Source organism: Callorhinus ursinus, unplaced genomic scaffold (assembly GCF_003265705.2).
Source record: "Callorhinus ursinus isolate GAN/ISIS: 27379988/994484 unplaced genomic scaffold, GSC_fseal_2.0 scaffold2, whole genome shotgun sequence".
Lineage (NCBI taxonomy): Eukaryota > Metazoa > Chordata > Mammalia > Carnivora > Otariidae > Callorhinus > Callorhinus ursinus.
The window spans coordinates 67,765,446-67,790,318 of record NW_027397064.1 but is presented as its reverse complement, the minus strand read 5'-3'; the positions used below and the strand labels follow the sequence as shown (position 1 = coordinate 67,790,318).

General features: G+C 35.3%; 1 protein-coding gene across 1 annotated transcript in view; it reads left to right on the top strand.

Moving 5' to 3' along the window:
- Nucleotides 1-5,781: 5,781 nt before the first annotated feature.
- SLC4A10 (solute carrier family 4 member 10) overlaps nt 5,782-24,873 on the top strand; it is a 306,454-nt gene continuing 287,362 nt past the window's right edge. The window contains exon 1 of the mRNA XM_073883384.1: nt 5,782-6,077. Within this exon, the coding sequence (XP_073739485.1) occupies nt 6,030-6,077 (48 nt within the window). The 5' untranslated portion in view covers nt 5,782-6,029. The remainder of the gene's footprint in view (nt 6,078-24,873) is intronic.

Here is a 24,873-nt window from a genome sequence, read left to right as displayed (position 1 = left end):
CTTAAATTCCACATATGAGTGAAATCATGTGGTATTTGTCTTTCCCTGACTGACTTATTTCACTTAGCATTATACTCTCTAGCTCCATTCATGTTGTTGCAAATGGCAAGATTTCATTCCTTTTTATGGCTGAATAATATTCCATTGTATATATGTACCATATCTTCTTTATCCATTCATCTATCAATGGGCACTTGGGCTGTTCCGATAATTTGGTGTTCTTTCTATTTCTTTTATGTATCTGTCACACTGTCTTTGGAATGTCTGATTATTTGTCTCTCTTCTAGATTGTGAGCTCCCTGGGGTAGGGACTTGGGATTTTCAGTGTCTAGCACAATATTGGGCCCATAGGAGGTATTTAGTAAATGTCTATTAAATGAATAAATCAATTTTTATGTATCTTTCTTGATTTATAATTGTATTCTTGAGAGGAGGCGTTGAATTCAAACACAAAATTTTCTTACTAGAAATAGAAGAGCAATTTTCAGTTGTTCAGTTTTACCCTATTTTATTAATGTTGAAGTAAGATTAATATTTTTTATCTTTTTAAAAAGATTTTATTTATTTATTTGAGAGAGAGAGAGAGAATGAGAACGCACAGAGGGAGAGGGAGAAGCAGACTCCCTGCTGAGCAGAGAGCCTGATGCAGGGCTTGATCCCAGGACCCTGAGATCATGACCCAAGCTGAAGACAGATGCTTAACCAACCGACTGAGCCACCCAGGCACCCCAATAATATTTTTTATCATAATCAAGTTTTCTCCCCTACATTTACTTAACTGCCTTATATTTCTTAATTTAGTCATTGGCATTTAATGTCTCAGGAATGGATGATGTAATAGGAAAGCCAGTTTTGGGGCAACTGGGTGGTTCAGTTGGTTAAGTGTCCGACTCTTGATCTCGGCTCAGGTCTTGATCTGACAGGATGGTGAGTTTGGGCCCTGTGCTGGGCATGGAGCCTACTTTAAAAAAAAAGCCACTTTTAAGTTTCAGAAGCCTAGGGCGCCTGGGTGGCTCAGTTGGTTAAGCGACTGCCTTCGGCTCAGGTCATGATCCTGGAGTCCCGGGATGGAGTCCCACATCGGGCTCCCTGCTCGGCGGGGAGTCTGCTTCTCCCTCTGACCCTCTCCCCTCTCGTGCTCTCTATCTCTCATTCTCTCTCTAATAAATAAATAAAATCTTTAGAAAAAATAAATTTCAAAAGCCTAAACTCAAGGGATACACAGTTTCTAAATAATAGCATTTTAAGGAAAGATGAAGAACTAGGCTGTCCATAGCAAAAGATTCTCTGGAATGGAGGAGGGGAAGAATTGGAAAGGAACTTTAGTTGCCAGTGTGCACCCTTGAGAAGGGGCTGTGTGTTTTTTCTCCATTATTTGAGTTTCAGTTTGGGGTTGATGGAGAGAAAGAAAATGATAGATAATTCAGATAATTACATTTAATATTATATATCAATTATACTTCAATAAAAATTAATTAATTAAACATACCAATAAACAATTGAGTATGTACCATGTACTAGCAGTTATACAGGAGCAAACAAAACATGAACCCTACATTCAGAGAGGTAATAGTTTAGAAGAGAAGAGATATAATATCATTTGACAAGTGCTTAAGTAAAAATATGTACAAAAAATAGAGGTACACCAGAAGACAAAATGATTAATTTCTAATAGCATTTTTCTCCCCTTTATAATAGAGATCTAAAATCTCCAGGGTATTTCTTTTTGTGGAAAAAAAATCTAATTTTCCTTTACTTGTTATGTAAGCTAGAAGTATGTGCATGCCTCAACTTACTATGTCTCCAATTATCAGCCTTTAAGCCTAATGATCACTGTCTTTGTCAAATGGTCCTGAATGCATTTCTATTCCTAACCTGAAAATAATCAACACCACGCTTATTACAGAGTTAATTTTGTAGCTAAATAATCTTTAACTTGTCCTTTTTCTATATCATGTTTTGAAGAATTACAATAAAATAATCATTATTCATGTGTCCCATGTTTCAGGCATACAGCATAATGATTCAACATATGTATACATTATAAAATGATCACCACAATAAGCCTAGTTACCAATTGACACTATAGAAAGTTATAATTTTTTTTTCTTGTGGGAAGTTTTAAGACTCACTTCTTTAAAATTTGCAATACTGTATTACTGACTATAGTTACCATGCTGTACATTACATCCCCATGGCTTATTTATTTTATAATTGGTCCCTTTCACCCATTTCACTACTCCCCCCCCCGCAAATTTATTGAATTGAGTTGAATTGGGTTAAGATGCTGTCTTCTAGTACTCAATCTACAGAGTAGGTCTTTTTTGGGTATTCCTGTATGGGTAAATTGGAGCAGAGTGAAAATCAAGTCTTTGTTTCAATCTTCAGGATTAGAAAAATCAGTCATGAACTAAGGGAAGTGGGACTTCGGGGATCTCTTAAATCTGGACATTTGCCCAACATTGGAATGGGCTTCCTAATTACTTATTTCATATATCTTTTTTGATAGTTGATTGCTTATCAGATTGGTGGCCAAGAACATCTGTAACATCTGTAACAATCTGTAAAAGATTTGCCACCTTCAAACTCTAGTGTTATACAATGAGGTTCTTTATGGTATGCCACATTGGGGAGTGAGCATTCTTATCTTTCCTAAATGGTCAGATGTCATCATTTTTCAAGTTGTCAAGAAAGAACAGTTTGGGTATTTCTTGAATTTGTCAAATTCAGCTAAGCACTTTTAGATTGATAAATCTATTAAATCTACATAAGACACTTTAAGTTGTTCAGAACATTTACAGATCTCAAAGGATAGAAGTACAAAGGAAATAACACTTACGTAAATGATGTGAACAGTGCTCTGTCACATTGAAATATGTGAAAAATAGTCATTTAAAAATATTAATCTTGAGTTAATACTATTATCAACAACATAATATTAATGTTCAGAATATATTTCTGATCTTGTTGCCTACCTAAAGTTCAAGTCTTTTATACTAAAAAGAGTCAAAGCAAAGGACTTTCAGATCTAAGCCAGAACCCAATACTACCAGGATGAAAAAATGTTTTCTTGAAGTACTAGCGTTGGCAGTAACCTTTAGAATTCAGTGTCTTCTTCAAATACAATTAGATGTATCAAATAAAATATTAGATAGCCTCTTCTCTAAGATAAACACTATATTAATGTGCATATCTTAACCCCCAGGGCTTAAAATAGCAAAAGGAGGTAGGAACTGAAAGGATATTGGCTCCATGCTGACTTGCATACTTGGGGGGATTAGTAAAATTTGAGGTCAGCAAGAGTCCCAGGATGCCAGACGGATCAAGGAAGGAAGCACACCATGGTGGCTGTGTTCCTTTTCTCTTGGCCACTACATGGGCAGCTGGAAAGGAAGGTGGCTCTTCTGTTTAGTGATTTCTGTAATTCCCTTTGCATGGTTGGCTTGTGTCCTATTGCTACTTTTATTTCATTCTTCAGAGAGGAAAATTCCACATTAGTATTGCTCAGTATGACAGGAAATAGCATCAGTAGCACAGTGCCTTGCACATAGTAGGATTGACTGAATGAAAATTGTACTGTTAGCTCATTCCAGTAAAATGTCTGGAACATTCAGTTCCTTGGACATATTCAGTCTTTGTAATACTTAATGTTATGTTTGAAATTATGGCTGTCAAGTTGTGCTAATGAAATCTCACTGGGTTTCATTTTTAATCTAGAATCCAAGGAAGCTTAACTGTAGTGGAAAGAGCTCTGGACTTGGAGAAATGTAAAAGTTACCTGGGGTATTTTTCAAAAAGTATATCCCAGCTACTTCCTTTCTTAGCCTCCACCAAGGACATATCAGAATCTCCAAGGTGGACAGTATGTAGTTGGGGAAAAAAAAAAGCTGCTCACACAAGTTGGATTTTCTCTTCCCTAACCTCTGTTCTTTTCACTTTCTGAGTTTGAAAATGAATGGAGAAGTTGATTTCCAAGGGCCTATCTGTAAAACTCTATGGTTTTGTTAGTAAAAATTCCACTCCCTAGTGATGCTTTTCTTCCCAGAAGTTATCTGTTCTATTGTTATCTTCTTCATTGGGACTTGTTTATTATGTGGAAATATTTTCTTAGGATATGGGCCTTAATTCTAAAGTCTTTAATTCTAAAGTCTTTAGAGTGTAAGATAGAAGTAGTGGGTTAAATGAGGAACACTTTCTTTCCCCACTTTTCTTTTTGCTAAGCTAGCATTCAGTGTCTTGGATCATAGAACTGTAGAGATATGGGCTTGCTGGATCTCTAGAAGTAGAATGTCTGCTGTTGAAACTCTGGCTAAGTCCTGTTATGTTGACAGAAATAGTAGCTCTAGCGTATAGAGAACACTCAGGAAATAGTTGTTCCAGCAAAGTACCTATATGGTTTAATAATATACACTGTAGGAAAATATTGATTAAATGTAATTTAAAATACTATCTTATTTTTATTTTGCCTCTTGGAATAAAAAAGTCAGACTTTTTCATAGTTATATTTGAATTCTTTTTGAACACATGTAAACTGGATGGCTTAGGGTTTCCTAATGAGATAGAAATAATCTTTCTAGAGAGGTTATCACTTTTCTTCTATTAAGTTGTTTGTGATAATCTACTATGGTCATGTGAGTGGAAAGAGAGCTTTTATTTATCAGTCCATGGTAGAAAGTCAAGTTGGACCCCAAATTAGCAAATTCCCAATCAGCATCTTGTTAAATTTAAGTCTTTGCTATTATCTCTATGTGCTGTGCACAGAGTTGCTACTCAAATATATTAATCCTTATAGTTTATAAAAAATGTTTTCTTATCATCAAAATAATAGTTTATTATAAAGAATTGTATTGGGAAGGTAAACGTGAAATTTATTAATGATTCCACCTATGAGGAATGTTGTGGAAAATTTTGGTGTGTTGCTGAAAATAATTTAATATTCACTCCTGCTGATGAATGTTTTTTAAATCTGGTGAAAATCTTATTTAAGATAAGCTATATGAATAATTTTTAGTCATACTTGTTTAACTCCTCTTCATTTGTAACCTCTGTACTCAGTCTGGGATTCAGTGATACATGGGCTTCATTACTTAAAATACTCTGGATCTACAATTAATTCTGGGAAATATGTGGTCACTCAACAGCCATTATCACCTTCTTTTCCCTACAAAAGAGCTCCTCTGACTCATTTTCTCCCATGGATTAGAGAATCCTGTACTCTTCTTTTGTTGAGACTTTTAAGGCAAAAGGGTACATGCTTAGGCTACTCTTGTCAGATTCATTTTTTTTCAAAATGCTTGAATATCTTGATAATTGCTACTATCAAAATACTTTCTTTCCTTATTATTTTTTTGGGAAATCATAGAAAAATATATTTTATTTGTGATAGTGTGTGACTTACCCAAGTTTCTCATAATTAAAATATTGAAAGTATCTGTCTGCCCAATTCTTACTGAGTCAACAATGACTTAAATGATTTTGTTAATGCATAGTTCAGTCTCACTAAGACATATCAATTTTGATGTCATCTTTTCTGTTTTTAAAGACCCCACGTAATCGGAGCAGGACATCTAGTACACCTTATTAACATCCTCTTGTTTGAACTATGCCTCCTCCTCTGTGGGGTTCTGGGAATGAAGTGTAGTACCTCAAAGTGTTAAAATCTGGCTGAGCTGGTTGGAGTCCCCCTTGGACGAGTCTGTATAAGAAGTTAGCATCTTAGGTGAGATTCTTAATGTCCACTAGACTTGCAGCATTGCAGGCTGTATTTTATACCAGTAGCCAGGTGTGGGCAGTGACACAGGGCTTGGGAGATCGCTCTTACCGGCCCAGGGATCCAAGGCATTCAGTGCAAAACCTGGCCAGCAGCCCGAGTGAGTAGGAGCCATGTGACTCTGGTGAGTTGGAGTGTGCAATTGCCTCCTGCTTCAGAGCTACCTGATCCGAATACTAAGCAGAGCGAGTGCTGGGCTGAGTGTAGGACATTGAAGACACTGCAGAGAAAGGTGCTTATTCCAGAGGCGTTACAAAACATGGAGATTAAAGACCAGGGAGCTCAAATGGAGCCGCTGCTGCCTACGGTAAGAGACAACCTGCTGTCACAGATTAACCGCGTTTGCTGCAAAACCTGTCAGGCAAGCGGTCGGCTGGCTAGATGCAGTGATCGTACTTTTGGGGTGGTGGATAGCTCCCACGACATATGGACAGGGGTCTCCTCCCATCTCGGGTGACTGAAATGCATAACGCAAAGCACATGATATTTTCCCCCCTCTTCTCAATATGGATGCACTACGGTGATGAAATGTCTCATGTCTGTTGCTGTTGGAAGAGATGGCTAGGTTTTAGCAGCAGGGGCAGCTGTGTGTCTCTCTTCCAGCCTGTTTCTGCCTATCTCTGTTTCTCAGGCTGTGCAGTGGTGGCTGAAGACCCTGCAAAGAAGCTCCCCCCTTTTTTTTATCATATTCCATTCATGATAAATTTCTTCCCTATGCCTCACCCCCCTGGCAGTGAGGTAAGGGAATCTGCTGCTGTTGCAGCTCCAGAGATTTAGTCTGCAGAAACCAGGGGAAAGGAGAACAGGAGGATTTGTGTGTGTGTGTGTGTGTGTGTGTGTGTGTGTGTGTGTGTTCTGTCAGTCTCTTAAAAGGAAATGTGTCATGGTTCACATACAAAGAAGGTGTGTGTTTTGGGGGGACAAGCAGACAATTTGGCATTGAATATCTGAAAGGTTCCTGAATTGTCATTTAGAAAAAGCCTGTTTATTTCTGGGTCTTAAGACACCTCCCTAGATCTAATTCTTGGGTAAGTTGTTGGTTTGCCTATCCTCTCCACAATCTCTCTGGCTGGCTCATAGACTTTGTAGCTCTTCAGGCAACATCTTTCTCAGTCTGGAGCAGCTGATGTTGCTGTGTTCAAGGAAAAAAAGAAAAACAACAACAACAACAGTATTTTCTTGACGCAACAGAAATGCCAAATGTAAGCTTCCAGCCATCTATCAGCACTATCACAGCTCAGAGCAGCAGAAATCTCCTCCCTGCGCCAAATGAGGAAGAGGGGCTCTTCTCAGCTCTCTGTTACTCAGGTTGGTGACCCACCTTGCAGACTAGGGACTGGCAGCAGGCTGTCCATTTCCAAGTCCATTTCTAGGCTTTGAACACATCTTTACATCAAATGATACCTCAGGGGGAGTGGGCAAATTCTGGGCCACTGTATTTTTAGGGCCTTACCTCTCCTGCTGGGCTCAAAATCTGCAAAAGATGCCAGTTTGCATCCGGAATTGGCTGTGGCTACTGAGCATGCTCAGTTCTCCTCAGGACGCTAGATTTGGGCCAGGAGGGAGCAGGAGGATGGGAAGAATGCAGACATCACTACCACGAATGGAGCCTAAATAAAGAGCAGGGGCAGTGAGGGAAAAAAGAAAGCATATCAATTAGCCTGCCTGCTTAGAAGTAGAGACATTTCTTTATGGATCAAAGTAGAGTTGTTTTATAAAAATGAGAGTAAAAGATTTGTCTATCTTCCCAAACTTGAATAGATACATAAATTAGGATTCTGTGGGTACTCAGAATAAAGAATGAAAAACATATCAGAGAACAATTGTTCCTTGGATAGAAGGAAGGAACTATACATAGGAATTGAGGGATGGAGATTTAGTAAAGGTTAGGATATAGGGAAAAAACCCTTTTTGTAGGGGGAAGGGGTTTGGAAGTTGTCCTAGAAAAGCAGGCTGAAGTCAGTTTGGTGTGGTATATGAGTTGCCACTTGTAGGGAACACTTAAAGGGTTTGGGACGAAATGAGGATTAACAGGATGGATTTAGAAGGGGATAACATTACTGTGCTAGATGGGCAATCAGAGTGTGGCTTAAAGGAACAGAGAAAATACAAGTGTGGCTAGAAAAGAAGGTTTATAATCAGTCTGATGGAAATTTTTGAAGAGTCAAAGATTGCATTTTATGTGCATAATGGCCAGGTACAGAATAGTTCCATAGTTCCATAGCTTAATGGCAAAAGAAAATCATGCTAGCAGTTCATTATATGAAAAAGAAACTGGAGAGGCTAAAAAGGATGCTGAATTACTGGCCTACTTTTATATTTATATAGTATTTTCAGTTTTTCCAATTGCTTTTATGCCCCCCTTTTTTAGTTTTCAAAACAATCATGTTAAGTAAAGCAGATTTTATTATTTTAATTTTAAAAATGAGAAATTGAGGCACAAGGAGTTGGAATAACATGTCTAAGGTCACACAGTATTGAAGCCAGGACTAGAATATAGGTCTTCTAAAACTAGTTCAGGAAAAAAGCACTTTTTCTTTTTCTTTTTTTTTACATTACATTATTAATCAGTCTTATCATAATCGGATCCTGGACTGGAGTTTTTCTACTTGGAAGAGAAAGGAAGAAATAGCTTTAGGACTCTGTTTTAGAAAATTAATCAGATGACTTTGCAAATAATTATGTAAGAGGCAATATGGCATAGTACTTAAAAACAGTCTAGTAGGTCTCAGCACTGCTATTTATGTGCTCTATGATCTTGGGGCCGTGATAAGACTTAGTTTCTTCAGCTGAAAAATGGGAAGGGAATGGTACATATCTCTTGGGTTTTGTAAGGAGTGATTCAAATAATCAATGTGAAGTATCTGTAATTTAGTAAGTTCTCAATAAAAGTTAGCTGCTAGTAGGGAGGAAAGGGAGGCAAACATTCTTTTTAAGCCTCCAAGGTTTACCTTCATGTACTGTATATAAAGTTCGTTTTAAGGGTGTGAGTGAAGGAGGTCCTGACATGTTTCCTTTTGTTCCTCAGTCCTCCCTAGAGAGCTTTAAAGATAATTTTCTTTTGTTGGGTGAGGCATCTTTGCATTTTATAGGCCCTTGTCACTCTAAAGGTTAGGATGTTCAGCTCTTCTAGGCCCAGAATACAGTCTGGCCTTGATAGCACCTGAAGCTATGGATCAAACTGTGTTCAGAAGATTCCTCCATTTATTAAAAGTCTGTTGTTGGCCAAACATTTTCTTGGGGCTGGGAATACAGCACTGAACATCTTAGATGGACAAAAACTCTGTCCACATGGAGCTCACAATCTAGCTAGTCTATAGATAGAGCTTTATTTAACTTGTTGAGAAAAAGTGCTGTTTTCTCCTCAACTATTTAGTCATTGTTATAAGCTGCTTGACATCGGTGGATATGGAGACTATATGTCATAGTAATGATGGTGATATCACTTCAGTAAAGATAGAATTAATCTTTTGAAATGGAGCCAGGAATTTAGGATATTGCATAGGACTTCAAATTTTTAATTGACATTCAGAGTTGAATTTGCTTCTAGGAGTAACCTGACAATCTTTAAATTACTAGACCATGGAAGAGACTTATAGGAGAATATTTTTATAACAAATATTTTTATCTCATGCCACTTAATTTTGGGTGATATTGTAGTGGTTCCATGTTGGATCCTTTCTAAAATTCTGCTGTCCTAAAAGGAACTTATTTTAAGTTGAACTTGCTTATAAAACTGCCCTGACGTATGGAACTAGAGTAAAGATCACTTTTTAAAGGTAATTTGTTGGTGTAGAGTAGATGGTGGAATATGGTACCTTTTAAAATGCTAATTCTAGATTTCCTTTTTTGTCTTTAAAGATTTTATTTATTTATTCATGAGAGACAGAAAGAGAGAGAGAGAGAGAAGCAGAGGGAGAAGCAGACTCCCAAGGAGCAGGGAGCCTGATGCGGGACTCGATCCCAGGACCCTGGGATCATGACCTGAGCCAAAGGCAGACGCTTAACCATCTGAGCCACCCAGGCACCCTAATTCTAGATTTCCAGATGGCCCAATTTATTGCTTTATTTGTGAAAAAAAGTTATGAAAAATCTTCTGTATTATTAAATTAAGGAAAGGGAAATGGGACTAAAATGTCAAATAACAAAAAGAATACATAAGTTGGCTAAGTAATATTGGTATTTTTATTTTACTTAAATTGTAATTTAGATTATAATACTAACTTAATGAAAACATACTCTCGTAGTAATACATAGGAAGCAAGATGCCATAAAAGAAATCAATTCTCCTTTTCCCCTTTATAACTTGAATTATTACTCTACAGTGGTGAGTGACTATAGAAATAAACATATGTATAGGATGCTAAGGTAGCTAACGAGTGGTAGAGTCTAAAGCCTACAAGTATTAAGCTTATGCTAAAAATATTGAGGTCAAATGAGGAAGTGAGATCGCTTTTCATGGAGAATTAGAAAATATCTGGACAAAGTTCTGGAATTCAGATAGAGTCAGCGAGCATGGCCAAAAAAATATTCACACTTCCAAGATATCATTTCTTTCTAACCTTGGGATGATGGTTGCTTCAGAAGTCTAAACAGGGCAAGACAGACTACAGTGTATTGCAAGATGCTTCAAGTGAATGGGGAAATGTGGGTGCCATGCTCAACACTTCTGTGTAGAGAAACTCTACCCTTCCTTCCATTCTCATACCTCATAGGATACCTGACACTTGATCATTTGGCTTTCTGTGAGAATACCACTTTCAATCTGTAGAGTAATATTAGTTAAGTTTTATTTATTTTTAGATAAAATAAATGTAAATTAAAGTTCTAATATATTGTCTCACGTAAAAGAGTGTTTCGGATACCCCTTGGAGGTATGTTGCTCATTTAGAAAAAGTGAATAACTAGTATTTAATGCATCTATTTTATGGAGTCATAAATGTTTTGGTCAGAAAAGGACTATAAAGCTCAATTGCATATTTTGGACTAACTCCTTAATTTACACATGGTGAAACTGGATACCAAAGAGATAAGAAGATGTATTTAAGGTCATTCTGCTTACACTAGTTAATGGCAGAGCTTGGCCTAGAGTCCAAATCTCTTGTTTCTTTCCATCTTTGTATAGTCCCTCTTCTATTTTTTTAAAGATCTTATTTATTTATTTGACACAGAGAGATTGAGAGAGAGAGTGAGCACAAATAGGCAGAGCGACAGGGAGAGGGAGAAGCAGGATCACCCTGGGATCATGACCGGAGCTGAAGGCAGATGCTTAACCGACTGAGCCACCCAGGCGCCCCTGTGTAGTCCCTCTTCTAGCATAGAGTAATATCTGAGTGCCAGATTAAAATGACGATGGTAATTAGACAATCCTTATGAAGTGATAAGAAATATTGTCTCAGGCTCACAACTAAGCACAGACATCTCTAGTCTTCATGATGATTCTGAAAGGTTGCTAATGTTATCCAGCCTTACAAGTAAGAAACTGAGGCTGAGAAGATTGAGTAAGTTACCCAGATTCACATAGCTAATACGTACTGAGCTAGGATTTGAAAATATTGCATCTAATTAAAAAGTGACTGTTCTCTTTAATTAGAACCAATTAAAAAATAAAAGGAATACCATTATAAAATGGGCTTTCTCATCTACCTCTTCAAAAGTGAAAATACTCTGATATAAGATCTTATAAAATTAAGATACTGCAGGCCACATATTGCATGATTCCATTTATATAAAAACTTAAGAATAAGCAAATCCTTAGAGACTAAAGTAGATTAGTGGTTGCCAGAGCCTGGGGCAAAATTGAAGAGTGATTGCTAACATCTATGGGTTTCTTTTTTGAGTGATGGAAACATTTTGGTGTTACATAGTGGTGATGTTTGTATAACATTGTGAATTATACTGAATTGTATACTGCAAAATGTCAAATTTTACCTAAAAAATATCGCAAAAAATGTAAGTTATTATTTAATCATTATCACTAATAGGGAAAAAATTGAGGATCTACACAGTTCTTATGTAAGTCATATTTATATAAATCAAGAAAAGGGCAAGTGGAATATATTCATGAAAATTTACAATGCACATAATACATATACACATATGCACGCACACACACACCCTGGGTAGTCTTTACCACAAAATTTATTCTTTTTGTCAAGACAATGCTGAGGTTGGTCAGGGTTTCAGTAAACTATTTTCAGACCTAGAGGTCTTTTGGAATATATCTTCAAAGCTGAGTTATGAGAGTATATAGCATATCCTATGTGTGGCAGAGGAAGATAACTATTTAACTTGGGTCAAATTGTTATTTTTTTCCCTCCAAATCATTTTTCTGAACTTTCTCTTGATATACTTTAAACTTTAACATAAGGAACATCAAAATACCTAAATTTCTAGGAAAATATATTTTTTTCCATTATACCTCACTTTGTGTTACCAACATTTTTTTTTTAATTTTTTATTGTTATGTTAATCACCATATATTACATCATTAGTTTTTGATGCAGTGTTCCATGATTCATTGTTTGTTCATAACACCCAGTGCACCATGCAAAACGTGCCCTCCTCACTACCCATCACCAGGCTAACCCATCCCCTACCAACATTTTTTTTAAGGCCATTGTTGGTCTAGCCTCATATAGTGTCATGTTACTATAGACTATAATAAATTCCAAGGAAAACATCGATTCATTATCAGTCATTTTATAGTGATTTTCAAAGTATGTTTCTTCTAAGATCTTATGATGCTTAAGGAGATTTTTTACATATAATAAATGCACATAATATATACATATATATAATTTACATATCATAAAATTATCCTACTGTAAATGTACAATTCAATGATTGTCAGTAAATTTACAGAGCTGAGCAACCATCACTGCAATCCGTTTTAGAACATTTCATTGTCCCAAAAAGCTTTCTTCAGCCCATGTGTAGTTAACATCCACTTCTGACCCTAGGCAATAATTAATCTACATTTTGCTGATTTGCTTTTTGCCTCTGTAGATTTGCCTTTTCTGGACATTTAACATAAGTAGAATTGTACAATAGGTAGTCTTTTGCATCTGGCTATTTTCACTTAAGTGAGCCATTCTTGACGTCCATTCATGTTGTAGCATGTATCAGAAGTTTGTTCCTTTTTATTGCTGGAAAGTATCACATTGAGAGTTTGGTCATTTGTATAGTTTCTAACTTTAGGCTATTATAAATGGTGCTGCTATAAATTTTCATGTATATGTCTCTGTGTGAACACATATTTACATTTCTCTTGGATCGAGTCCTATGAGTGGAATTACTGGATCATATAATGAGTTTATGTATAATGTTCAAAGAAATTGCGAGACTCTTTTTCAAAGAGGTTGTGCCATTTTACATATACCACCTGTACCATAATATAAAGGTTTTGATTTCTCCACATTTTTGCCAACACTTGATATTGTTTGTCTTCTTGACTGGTCATTTTAATGAGTGTGAAGTGGTATGCTGTTGTGATTTTGATTTGCATTTTCATAATGAGTAATTGTCTTAGTCCATTTGGTTACTGTAACAAAATATCATAGACTGGGTGGTTATTAACAATAAAAATTTATTTTGCACAGTTCTGGAGGCTAGGAAGTCCAGGATCATAGAGCAGCAGGCTTGGTATCTGGTGAGAGCCCATTCCTGGTTTATAGATGGGCATCTTTTGGCTGTGTTCTCACATGGCAGAAGGGGAGGAGAGCTCCCTGGGACCTCTTTTATAAAAGACCTACCCAAAGGCCCTACCTTCTAATAGCATGACTTTGAGGGCTAGGTTCCAATATACGAATTTTGGGGAAACAAAAACATTCAGTCTATAGCACTAATGATGTTGAACGTCTTTTTATGTGCTTATTAGCCATTTATATATCTTCTTTGATGAAATGTCTATTAAAATATTTTGTTCATTTTCAAGTTGGTTATTTTGTTGTCTTCTTGACTTAAAAGAGTTTTCTTTACTTTTTTAATTTTTTTAAAAGAATTTTATTTATTTATTTGACAGAGAGAGACAAAGTGAGAGAAAGAACATGAGCAGGGGGAGTGGGAGAGGGAGAAGCAGGCTTCCTGCTGAGCAGGGAACCCGACCTGGGGCTTGATCCCAGAACACTGGGATCATGACCTGAGCCAAAGGCAGATGCTTAACGACTGAGCCACCCAGGCGCCCCAAGAGTTTTCTTTTATATATATACATACATATATATATATATATATATATATGTATATATATTGGATACAACTTCCTTTTCAGAAATACGATTTGCAAATATTTTCTCACTGTCTGGCCTTGTCTTAACTTTCTTAATGGTGACTTTTGGAATACAAAAGTTTTTAATTTTGACAAAGTGCAATTTATCAATTTTTTTCTTTTATTGATTGTGCTTTTGGTATTGAATTTAAGAAATCGGCCTAAACCAAGCCCACAAAGATTTTTATTGTATTTTTTTCCTAGGAGTTTTATAGTTTCGATTCTTGCATATAGATCAATGATCTGTTTTGAGTTAATTTTTGTGTATGGTGTGAAGTTAGAGTCTAAATTCTTTGCATTGGGACGCCTGGGTGGCTCAGTCGTTGGGCGTCTGCCTTCGGCTCGGGTCATGGTCCCAGAGTCCTGGGATCGAGCCCTGCATCGGGCTCTCTGCTCCGCAGGCAAGCCTGCTTCTGCCCTCTCCCACTCCCTCTGCTTGTGTTCCCTCTCTCGCTGTGTCTCTCTCTGTCAAATAAATAAATAAAATCTTAAAAAAATAAATAAATTCTTTGCATATATATATATATATATCCAATTACCCAAGCACCATTTGTGGAAAAGGCCATCTTTTTCCATTGAATTTTCTTGCCGGCTTTGTTGAAAGTAACTATCAATAGAAGGTCATTTTTTCTGGGCTCTGAGTTCTGTTCTGTTTATCTATGTGCATTTCCTTACCCTAATACCACATTGTCTTGATTATTGAGGTTTCATGTGAAATTTGAAATCAAGTGATTAAGTTCTTCATCTTTGTTCTTCTTTTTCTAAATTGTTTTGGCTATTTTAGGTTCTTTGTATTTCTATATGAATTTTAGGATCTACTTACTGATTTCTCCAAAAAAAAACCTGTGAAGATTTTGATAGGGATTGCTTTAAACTTACAGATCAATCTGGGGAGAATTGCCATCTTGGCAATATTGAGTCTTACAAAACACACACATGGACTGTCTCTCTATGTATTTAGATCTTTAATTTCTTGTGACAATGTTTTATAGTTTTATTTTCTTTTTAGTGAGGACTTCTAAGTACTATATCAAGGATGACACAAAAATTTCTGGATGCCATTTACATACAAGTTCCTATGTTAAGCTTAGGCCATTTCCAAATAGTTCAGAACTCCAAGGGTCTTCCAAGAGAATGGAAATAGTGATTAATCTATGGGATTGAGTGAGATAGAGGGATAAAGTATTATAGCCAAAGACTTGGTATGGTTTTGACTTAGTGATAAAGTCCTTACATCAGTATCATCAAGACTTGATGATTCATCATGAATATTATGCTCTAAGGATCTAATAAGCAAGTTTTTTTTTTAAGAAGAATTTTCCCATTGCATATTGCATGTGTTAGGTTGCTGGAGTGCCTCCAACATTTATTGTACCTATGCTTCTTCTAGCTTATTCTGAGAAACCAATATTATTTAGAGAAGGTGATTGCTTCCTAAAGCCTTTTTTTTTATTAATGGGGCTTTGATATCAAAGATGATAACCTAGTCACATTCCAGAAAGCAAGTGCCATAAAAAGTAGTTAGGTATATAACTGCCAGATGGAATGAAAACAGCTCTGCTGATGAAGCACATTTCATTATTGTTAGATTCACTCTGTTCCTTTCCTAAGTAGAGAGGTGATTTTCTGTTGATATTTAAGCTGCTCTTGGAATAAGCCTATCCAAACTCTTCTGATTTGCTCAGAAACAAGATTGTGGTTAAAAAATGGAAAAACATGTAGACCATGTAGACATCAAGACATAGACCTAATGTATAATTTAATTTGTTATTTAAGTGCATATCATGTACTTCATATTTTATTAATGAGTAATGTTATGATATAAATGCCTTCCAAAAAATCTGAAATTATATAATTTTACAAAGCACTTCCAGGAGATATTTTTTTTTCCTCCTAAACAAAGGGATTGTTATTGAAACTTTAAACTCAAGCTGCATCAGAATCATTAGGAGGGCTCATTAAAAATGCAAGTTCTGGGACTTACTGAAACTTGAAGACTTGATTATCAAGGAGGTGGTGCCAATAAACAAGAAATATAAAAACTGCCTAGGTGATTCTTATGTACACTAGAGTTTGAGAACATTTACCTTAAAAAATTAACTGAAAACTTATAGTATGTCTGGATTGTTTTAGCTCTGGGAATGCTAGAAGACCAAATCTTCCAAAAAAAAAATAGAGCTATTTTTTATAGATCATAATGGATTACAAAATTGCTTACTGCTTATTTTACTCATTAGCATTTATGACATATTACATATCACTTTGCAATTTATATGTATATATAAAATTACTTTTACTTATATATAAATACACATACATATAACTTGTTTCCTTAATTAGAGAGCTAGATTCTTAAAAGCAGAGTCTATTTCACGTAATTGTGTGCTGCTCTCTAACAGAGCCAAGTGCAAGCAAGTCCTTCTTAAACATATCATGGGTAATATATAATATATATATTATATTAAGCAGCAACATTAGTAGACATCAGTTGTCAAGAGCTTAAACTTTGGAGTCACACCGTTCTAACTGTTTCAATTAAGTATGTATGCCAGCTTTGGCAAATTTCCCAGCTGTTCACAGCCTCATTTTTCTTACCTATAAAATAGGAATGATAACAATAATAATACCTACTTCACAGGCTCATGAGAATCAATAAATTATGTACATAATTATGTATACACATTCATATAAGAGTTATACTGTTTGGAAGAATTACTCAAAAATGATAGCTATCATTGGTATGACTACTGGAGTAATATTCTTCTTTGATTGAAAATAACTGCACCAAAGATTTTCATACCCAATATGTATAGTTAATTCAATAACGAATTATTGATTTAATAATGCTTAGTCAATAACTTGGTTTATCCATTTGAGAGTAATAAGATGCAAGCCAATAATATAATCTGGTAAGCATAATAAAATATATTTTTCCTAATTCTAAAATTAATACTTATTTTTTAAAGTGGGTTAGAAAACAGAAAAGCAAATATAAAAGAAAAAATTCATTTTGTTAATTTTTAGCTTCTTAATTTGTGACAAATTTTGCACACAGTAATTGGAACAATAGTACAAAGAGTTCCCATATACTTTTCATTCACTTTGCCATAATATTAACATCTTACATAACTATAGTTAATAATCAAAAGGAAATGAACATTAGTACAGTTCTGTTAAATGAACCACAGTATTTATTAGGATATCAAAGGACTAATATCATTTTTCTGTTCTAGGATCCTATTTTGTGTTTAGGTATCATGTCTCTTTAATCATCTCCAATTTGTGAGTTATTCCCCTACCTTTCATAACCTTGACACTCTTGAAGTATACAGGGCATTTTTTTTTGGTAGATTCTCCATTTGTGTTTGTAAGGTTCTCATAATGAGATTGGGGTTATGCATTTATTGTCAAGAATACCACTGAAGTGATGCTTCCTTCTCAGTGAGTTATATCAGGGGATAGATGAAGTCTTATCTTGGGGGATGTTAACCTTGATTAGGGAGGTCTCTGCTGGGTTTTCTTTTTTTTTTTTTTTTAAAGATTTTATTTATTTATTTATTTGACAGAGAGAGACACAGGGAGAGAGGGAACACAAGCAGGGGGAGTGGAGAGGGAGAAGCAGGCCTCCCGCTGAGCAGGGAGCCCGATGTGGGGCTCAATCCCAGCACCCTGGGACCATGACCTGAGCCGAAGGCAGACGCTTAACGACTGAGCCACCTAGGCGCCCCTCTGCTGGGTTTTCGACTGTAAAATTAAAAATCTCTGCTTTGTAATAATGAATATCTTGAGGAGATACTTGAAGACCATTGCGAATGTCCTATTTTTCCTCAACTCTCTGCCCACAAATTTTAGTGTTCATCAGTGACTATTTCCTGCTTATTATTTACATATTACTGTGGTATCTGCCTAGTGATGATTTTCTGTCTCATTCTTTCTGCGTTCAGAAATTAGGTTTTTTTCTGTAGGGAAGAGCTGTCACATAGCCTCCATTTATTCATTCAATTGCTCATTTCAGTACGGACTCAGAGCTATTTATTTTATTCTACGGGCCATATTCTAACACTCTCACTTCCAGTTTTGTTGCTCCAGTGCTTTCACCTTTGGACATTAGGAGCTCCTTCAACAAGCTCTCATTCTTTTTGAGCACTTCCTTAGTGTTTGGCGCTAAGATTTCCCAGGGTCATCTTGTATTTTTTCTGCCTCAGCCCCGGAATTGGTAATTTCTTCAAGGAGCTACTAGGCTAATTTTTGAGGCTACATATAAATATTGCCCAAATTCCTTCCAGAAAGATTATAGAACCAGTTTTTATTTCCACTAGAAGCCTCACAGGTATTTTTAAAACGTTGGCAATTGACAACATTTTGCTAACACTTTCTTTTGTATTCCATTTTCAACTTTACTATAGTTTGTGTTTCTCTCTGAAGTATTTTTTTTTTTTAAATCACAGTTCTGAAGACTTGAACGATTTGGAAAATTCTTCAGTTTGTTCACCTTACTCAAATTATTACCAAAATTCTGCTTATAGTTACCAGCTTATCTTTTTTTTTATATACAGGGCTCCTTTGTACAGTGAAGATATGAAACTCTAGCCCCATCATTGCAGATCCATACTAGATACCATTTTGGCCATGAAAATTTTCAGTCATCTTTGAATGAATGAGATATTTCCCCTACTTCTTCAAAACCACAGACATTCTTTAAAAAATTTTTTTAAGAATGAAGTTCATAGAGGTCTATTTCACAAGCTGTTTTAGTGTCTTATCCTTTTTCTCAGCCTAACTGATTATTAGTCTATGATAGGCACTCAGGTTTTATTTGTTGTATTAAGATGATTCTTATGTACAGCACTTTCATCTTTACCACTCCTTAAGAAGAGACTGTCATTCTTATTTGAACCATCCAGGACCTTTCATGTCACCAAAACCATGTTGAAGAAGTACCTGAAGATCCTGATGACAAACTTGACAAAAGTAAAATTCTTAGACCTTTCTATATGTTGTTACTTAAATAAAACATGATGATTTGGACTGTGCTCGTAACTCTCTGATTTAATAATTCTTTTTATCTTTATGTGGCTTGAAAAATATAATTAGTTCTTAAGAACTGATATTAGGGTTAATTTACTTTAATTCAAGTAATTTAGTAAACAGTTATACAACAGAAATTGTTTTACATTTGTCTTGGAATTGTAAGCTAGTACTTTCTATTTAGTTTTTAACATAAATATCCATTATAAATGGTTATCATAAGAACTAAACAACAAAAAATCTTGAACATCCACTCTTTTAGCTTGATATTAGAAACTGCTTAGATACTAGTGCCAGTCTAATAAAGGAGCTGGTATTTCCAGTACAGACCATTTCTGTAACATAAAGTAATATAATATCTTGCCAAATCTTTATGAGGACAAAAATGCAGAAATGAGGAACTTAATATCAACTTTGTCTGCTTAAAAGATCAGTGAAGCTTTCTCATAATTCAGGAAATTTTAACTATGGTATATCCATTTAAAACATGCTGAATCAGCCTTGAACCCAGCTTTGAAAGATCAGCCTTTCACGAAATTACTTCAAGTAGCTTATAATTTCACTTATTCCCTTTCATGATTTAAAAATATTATTCCATTTCCTTTTACATACTTAAACCTCCTTATATCTCTTCGACTAGGAATACTGAATTATATGGCTTTCTCATCTAAACAGATTTCTCCCATCTTTAGAAATCGTTGTTTGATCTGGCACAGGTTAAAAAAGGGCTTATATCTTTGATTCCCTAGGACAGTGATGTATCTCAGTGCAAAGTATTTAGTTAGCTCAGTAGCTCTCTTGATTTCAAGTAGGTCAAATATTTTAGAATGAATTCTACTACCTAACTTTCATGGTTACATTGAAACTTTTGACATTAGAATAAATTTTTCTTGGAAAAATATACTTTCCTGGTGTTTCTCTTGGTTCCTAAAATATCTTGAAAAGGGAATGAAGAGGATTCAAAAGTTTATTGAATTGCAGATTGTTCCATAAAACAATAATTTGGTGATTATGTTTCAATAATTTATAAACACATATTTATATTTATCTCAAAAAGTACCTGTATATTTAGAGAACAAGAAGCATGAGTGCTTCACAAAATGCGATTGAACTTTAATACAAACATTAATATATGAACGGTTCATATATTTTAATGAATCTAAAATTTTAATTGATTCAATTACATTAATTACCTTTATGGCAGCTTTCCTGTTAGATGAGAATGGAGGAGGTAAACAAGTAGCTTTTCTGTTTTTTAAGAAATGCAGCAAAGATTCCACCTACATAGGATGTTATAGTAAAATGTGCCAATCATGGGCTTAAGAAACATTTTGCACTGTTTTGGTAATGTCTTTGTGCAGAAAATCCACGATAAAGGGAGAATCAGATCACTACAAATAAATAAGACTCAAAGATAATTCAGATTATCTTTTTAAGTCAATAGTTTCAGTGTTCTGTGGCCTTTTATGATATGGTCAGTCAGGTGTGGCCACAAAAAGAGACACAGATGAGGGGGAGGAAAACAAAAATTTTCGTCCTTAGCGACCATTCTTCAAAGACAAAAAAACACACAAACTAAACACAATAAAACTTATTTATTAAAGATTTGGGGAACTTTTCGGACTACAATTTGAAATGACAAGGAGGTTACAATAAGATAAGGACAAGATGGGTCTTAATCCATCTAGCATTTCACAAAAGTGATTAGACATGCGAGAGTTAGAGACCATTTGATTTTCAGAAGTAATAATTGAATACTCAGAAACAATTGAGGAGGACATTATGCTAAGTGAAGTAAGCCAGACACAGAAAGACAAATACTGCATGATCTCACATATATGCGGAATCTAAAATAGTCAAACACGCAGAAGCAGAGAGTAGAAGAGTGGTTGTGGGGAGAAGAGGGTAGGGGGAGGTGTGGGTCAAACGTACAAGGTTTTAATTATGCAAAATAACACAGGAGAGTCTCAGAAAAGCCATGTTATACTGACAGGTCTTTGGAAAGGGTCTTGCTACATGCTTTGCAGGGGCAAGGGGAAGTGCTCGCTTTTGGTCAGATGGCAGGGGACAGGAGCAAGGAAAAGTTTAGGCCAGAGCCTTTATACGGAAAGGCAAGGCAAAGCAAGCCAGAATAAACAGTTTAGAATTGTCTAGTTTAAATAATTCTGGTGGGCTTTGGGCTGTAGATGTGGTCTCTGGTTGCCTGGTACCTGGCCCTGGGATGATTTAGGGCAGAAGAATTATTGATTTGATTGTGTGAGTTAGAGGAGGAAGTTGGTGGTATAGATTTGGGATTGGTTGGTTTGTATATGAAAAGTATATTCGTAGGCAAGTTGTTAGTTATCTTTGGGATTTAGCTAGCCCTGAAAGGGATAGTCTCTCCCTGGGTCTGTAAGGCCCCAAATGCCAGATCATCAGTAATATTGAAAATAGGAAAATATAGTTACTATACGTGGTCCTGTGATGAATAGATTCCAAGTAGACAAAACTAGAATCTACAAAAACACAGAACAAATGGATATCTTGTATTCATCTATAAATTCTCTTTTAAAAGGTAATGGAGAAAGAGTACTTGTCAGGCTAAGTGTGACCATCCCACTTTATCTATATCCAGGTATAGGAAGGATTTTGGCAATTCCCAGTAACTTTTTCTCTCTTAGTTTTATATGCTCCCATGAAACTGTGAGCTTTGATGGAAATTTTATTAAAAATTCCAGATATGCTTTTTTTTGTAACACACCTCTTGTGATAATATTTGCCTATAGCTAACATATATGTATAAACAAAACTTAAAAAAGAGAATATGTATAGGGAAGACAACATATAATTCTGATTAGCCTCCCCCTGATTTTTCTCCCTAGCCTTTTACAAGTAGATTAGTGATTATTTTATGTTGGTCTGACTTTCTAATTACATATTGCTCTCTGAGAAGCCACTGCAGTGGTATTATATTATATGAATAAAGATACAAGAGTTCACCTTTGATTATTTTGGATAAAGCCTGCGCAAGAAAACACTGGATTGTTTGGACTTGGTTATATTTTTAAGAAGTTAAGATTTTAGAAAATGTAATATTCCCAAAGAATTTAGTTTTGGCTGAACATTCAAACTGAAAACGAAGTAAGGAAATTTTACATAAATCTGAGCCAGTCAAAATAAAGAGTAATGAACATTTATCAAATGCAGAGAATGTGTTTGGAAACTTTTTAAATCTTATTCATTTTTGTTCACCTGAATTTATATAAAACTCCCCCCCCCCTTTTTTTAAAGATTTTATTTATTCATTTGACAGAGAGAGACACAGCTGAGAGAAGGAACACAAGCAGGGGGAGTGGGAGAGGGGGAAGCAGGCTCCCTGCTGAGCAGAGAGCCCAATGCCAGGGGGGTGGGGGGTGGGGGGTGGGCTCCATCATGGGATCATGACCTGAGCCGAAGGCAGACGCCCAACGACTGAGCCACCAGGTGCCCCTATAAAACTATTCCTTTTAATAGTAGGAAGCATTTACCTTGGGAAGAGAGAAAGGAAATAGCCCAAGGAAAAGGTGATAATACAATTCAGTAGCGATAACTTCTGTTAATGTACATGACTGTTCTGTGAACTGAATCAAGCTTTTAAAAAAAGTTTAACAGAAGCTTAAATTTCCACTGAATATAATAGTTAACTATATGCAAAATTTAGCTATTGCCCCAAATTTTATAAAACTCCTAGTTTTATAAACTTGTTTCTAGTGCTAGTGGCTTTTTTGGAAAGTCCATATAATTTCTGTGATCTGTTTATAATGTGGCTAAACAGATAAATTGATTAAGTCTCCGTAAGAGTCAAGTTCAGAATCAGGCTAACAATGCATTTTATAATTAGTTGGGCATGAGTCTGTCTCCCACACTAGACTGTGTCTGAATCATGTCTGTATCCCTAGTGCCTCGTATATGACCTGGCATATAGTACAAGTACTCCATAAAAGGTGTGTTGACTTAAAAAAAATATATGGTTTTTGACTGTAATGGCTTATAAAGAAAATTTAGAGTACTCTCTGTTTAAACTCCTTGGCTTAGTCCTATTAAACACTAGCTACATTTCTTTGTGATGTTCTTCAATTTTAGCAGTTAAATTTAATAATTCCTTTAAGCCAAATGGACTTTTAGGGTGCTAAAACTAAAAAATTTCCCTTCAACTTGTTTTTATCAGTTTGAGTTTTGCATCAAAAATATATGAGAAATATTTTGATGTTGTGAAGCAGAAAACATTAGGCTAAATTAATAGTTTTCCCATTATAATTCCTGGTAGTGTGGAAGACATTATATACACATTGGAGCTCAAATTCATACTTTTACAGACCATTAACTGATCTGGAAGTTCTATGTGGGAATCAGAAGAGATTGGAGGATATGTTTTCAGTATATGTGCTGCTGAAGCGAGCACTGGAGGATATGTTTTCAAATGTCTAAATAAGTAAATATATATTTTGTAATCAGCACTGCTGATAATGCTATAAAATTTTAGGTAGCAAATGCTTTCTCTCTTGTAAATTAAATTAGTTCCTTCAAAATCAGACATACGCAATACCACAGATATTTTTCTTTGATATATTGACAAAAGCTTATGGAAAGCCTAGCTACTATGATAAAAAAGACATTTTACATTTGTTGAAATTCTTCCTTTAGCCTGGTTTTTCCATGTGTTGTTTCTGGAATTTTTAATATCTTAGGTAACAAGACTTTTATGATAACATAATTTCTAAATTTTTCTTCATTTATTCACTGTTCTAAAATAGGTACTATTCTTGTAGGGGTTGCATATCTTTTAGGCTCAGATTTTAGAACAGCTTTCTAAAAAATCAACTTTTTCTTTTTCTGGAATGATTATACAGGATCTTCTTAATTGAAGACTTAACAAAATCTATTATGGTTGTTCTTTCACTTGGAGAGATGAAATTACTCTGATTTAACTTTGAAACTAGGTAATTCTTTAAATGTCCTTGGAACCAAGTAGTTAGCAGCATTTATGTGCCTATCATGCTTAATCGGTTATAATTCTTCAAACAATCAAACTAATTTCAGGTATTTCAACATCTGTTAGGATGATTGTCAAGGAACATATTTATTTTCATGTCCAAATTAGAGGTGATTAAACCATGAAGAATTTGAAATATTAATTGATAATCAAGATGATAGTCTAAATCAGTGTTACAAGCCTCATTTTTTATGTACATGACTATAATAAAAGGAACTTTTGGTTGTTGCTCGATCAATATTTGAGAACATTTAATACAAAGTGATTTGTATTTTTACACTAGTGTAGCCAGTCACCAAAATCTGAAATTAACTTCGAAGTCAATTTAAGATAAATGTATAAATTAATTTGTCTAAGAAAAGAACTGGAATAAGATGTAAGCACTACATAGTTAAGGGAATGATTAGTTATCTACTGTGTTGTTAGGGGAAAAAAGGGAAACCTAGGTTTATTGAGTTAAAAATGAAAGTGTTAGTATGGCATTATTGACATTTACAATAATCCTCTTTCAAGCTGTTTTTTTCTAGATTCAATTTCTTTAAAATTTGAATGTAAGTAATTTCTATTTCTGGATTTCATACATTGTAAAACTTCTTTCCATCATCCAGACATCATATAGATAAGATGGTTGGGTTAGAGCAGTGGGTCTAGTGTCTTAGACCCACTAATAGTACTTGGGGCAGAGCAATGATACCAACCCAATTAAACAGCATGATGACTTTTTTTTTTTTTTTAAAGATTTTATTTATTTGACAGAGAGAGACACAGCGAGAGGGGGTACACAAGCAGGGGGAGTGG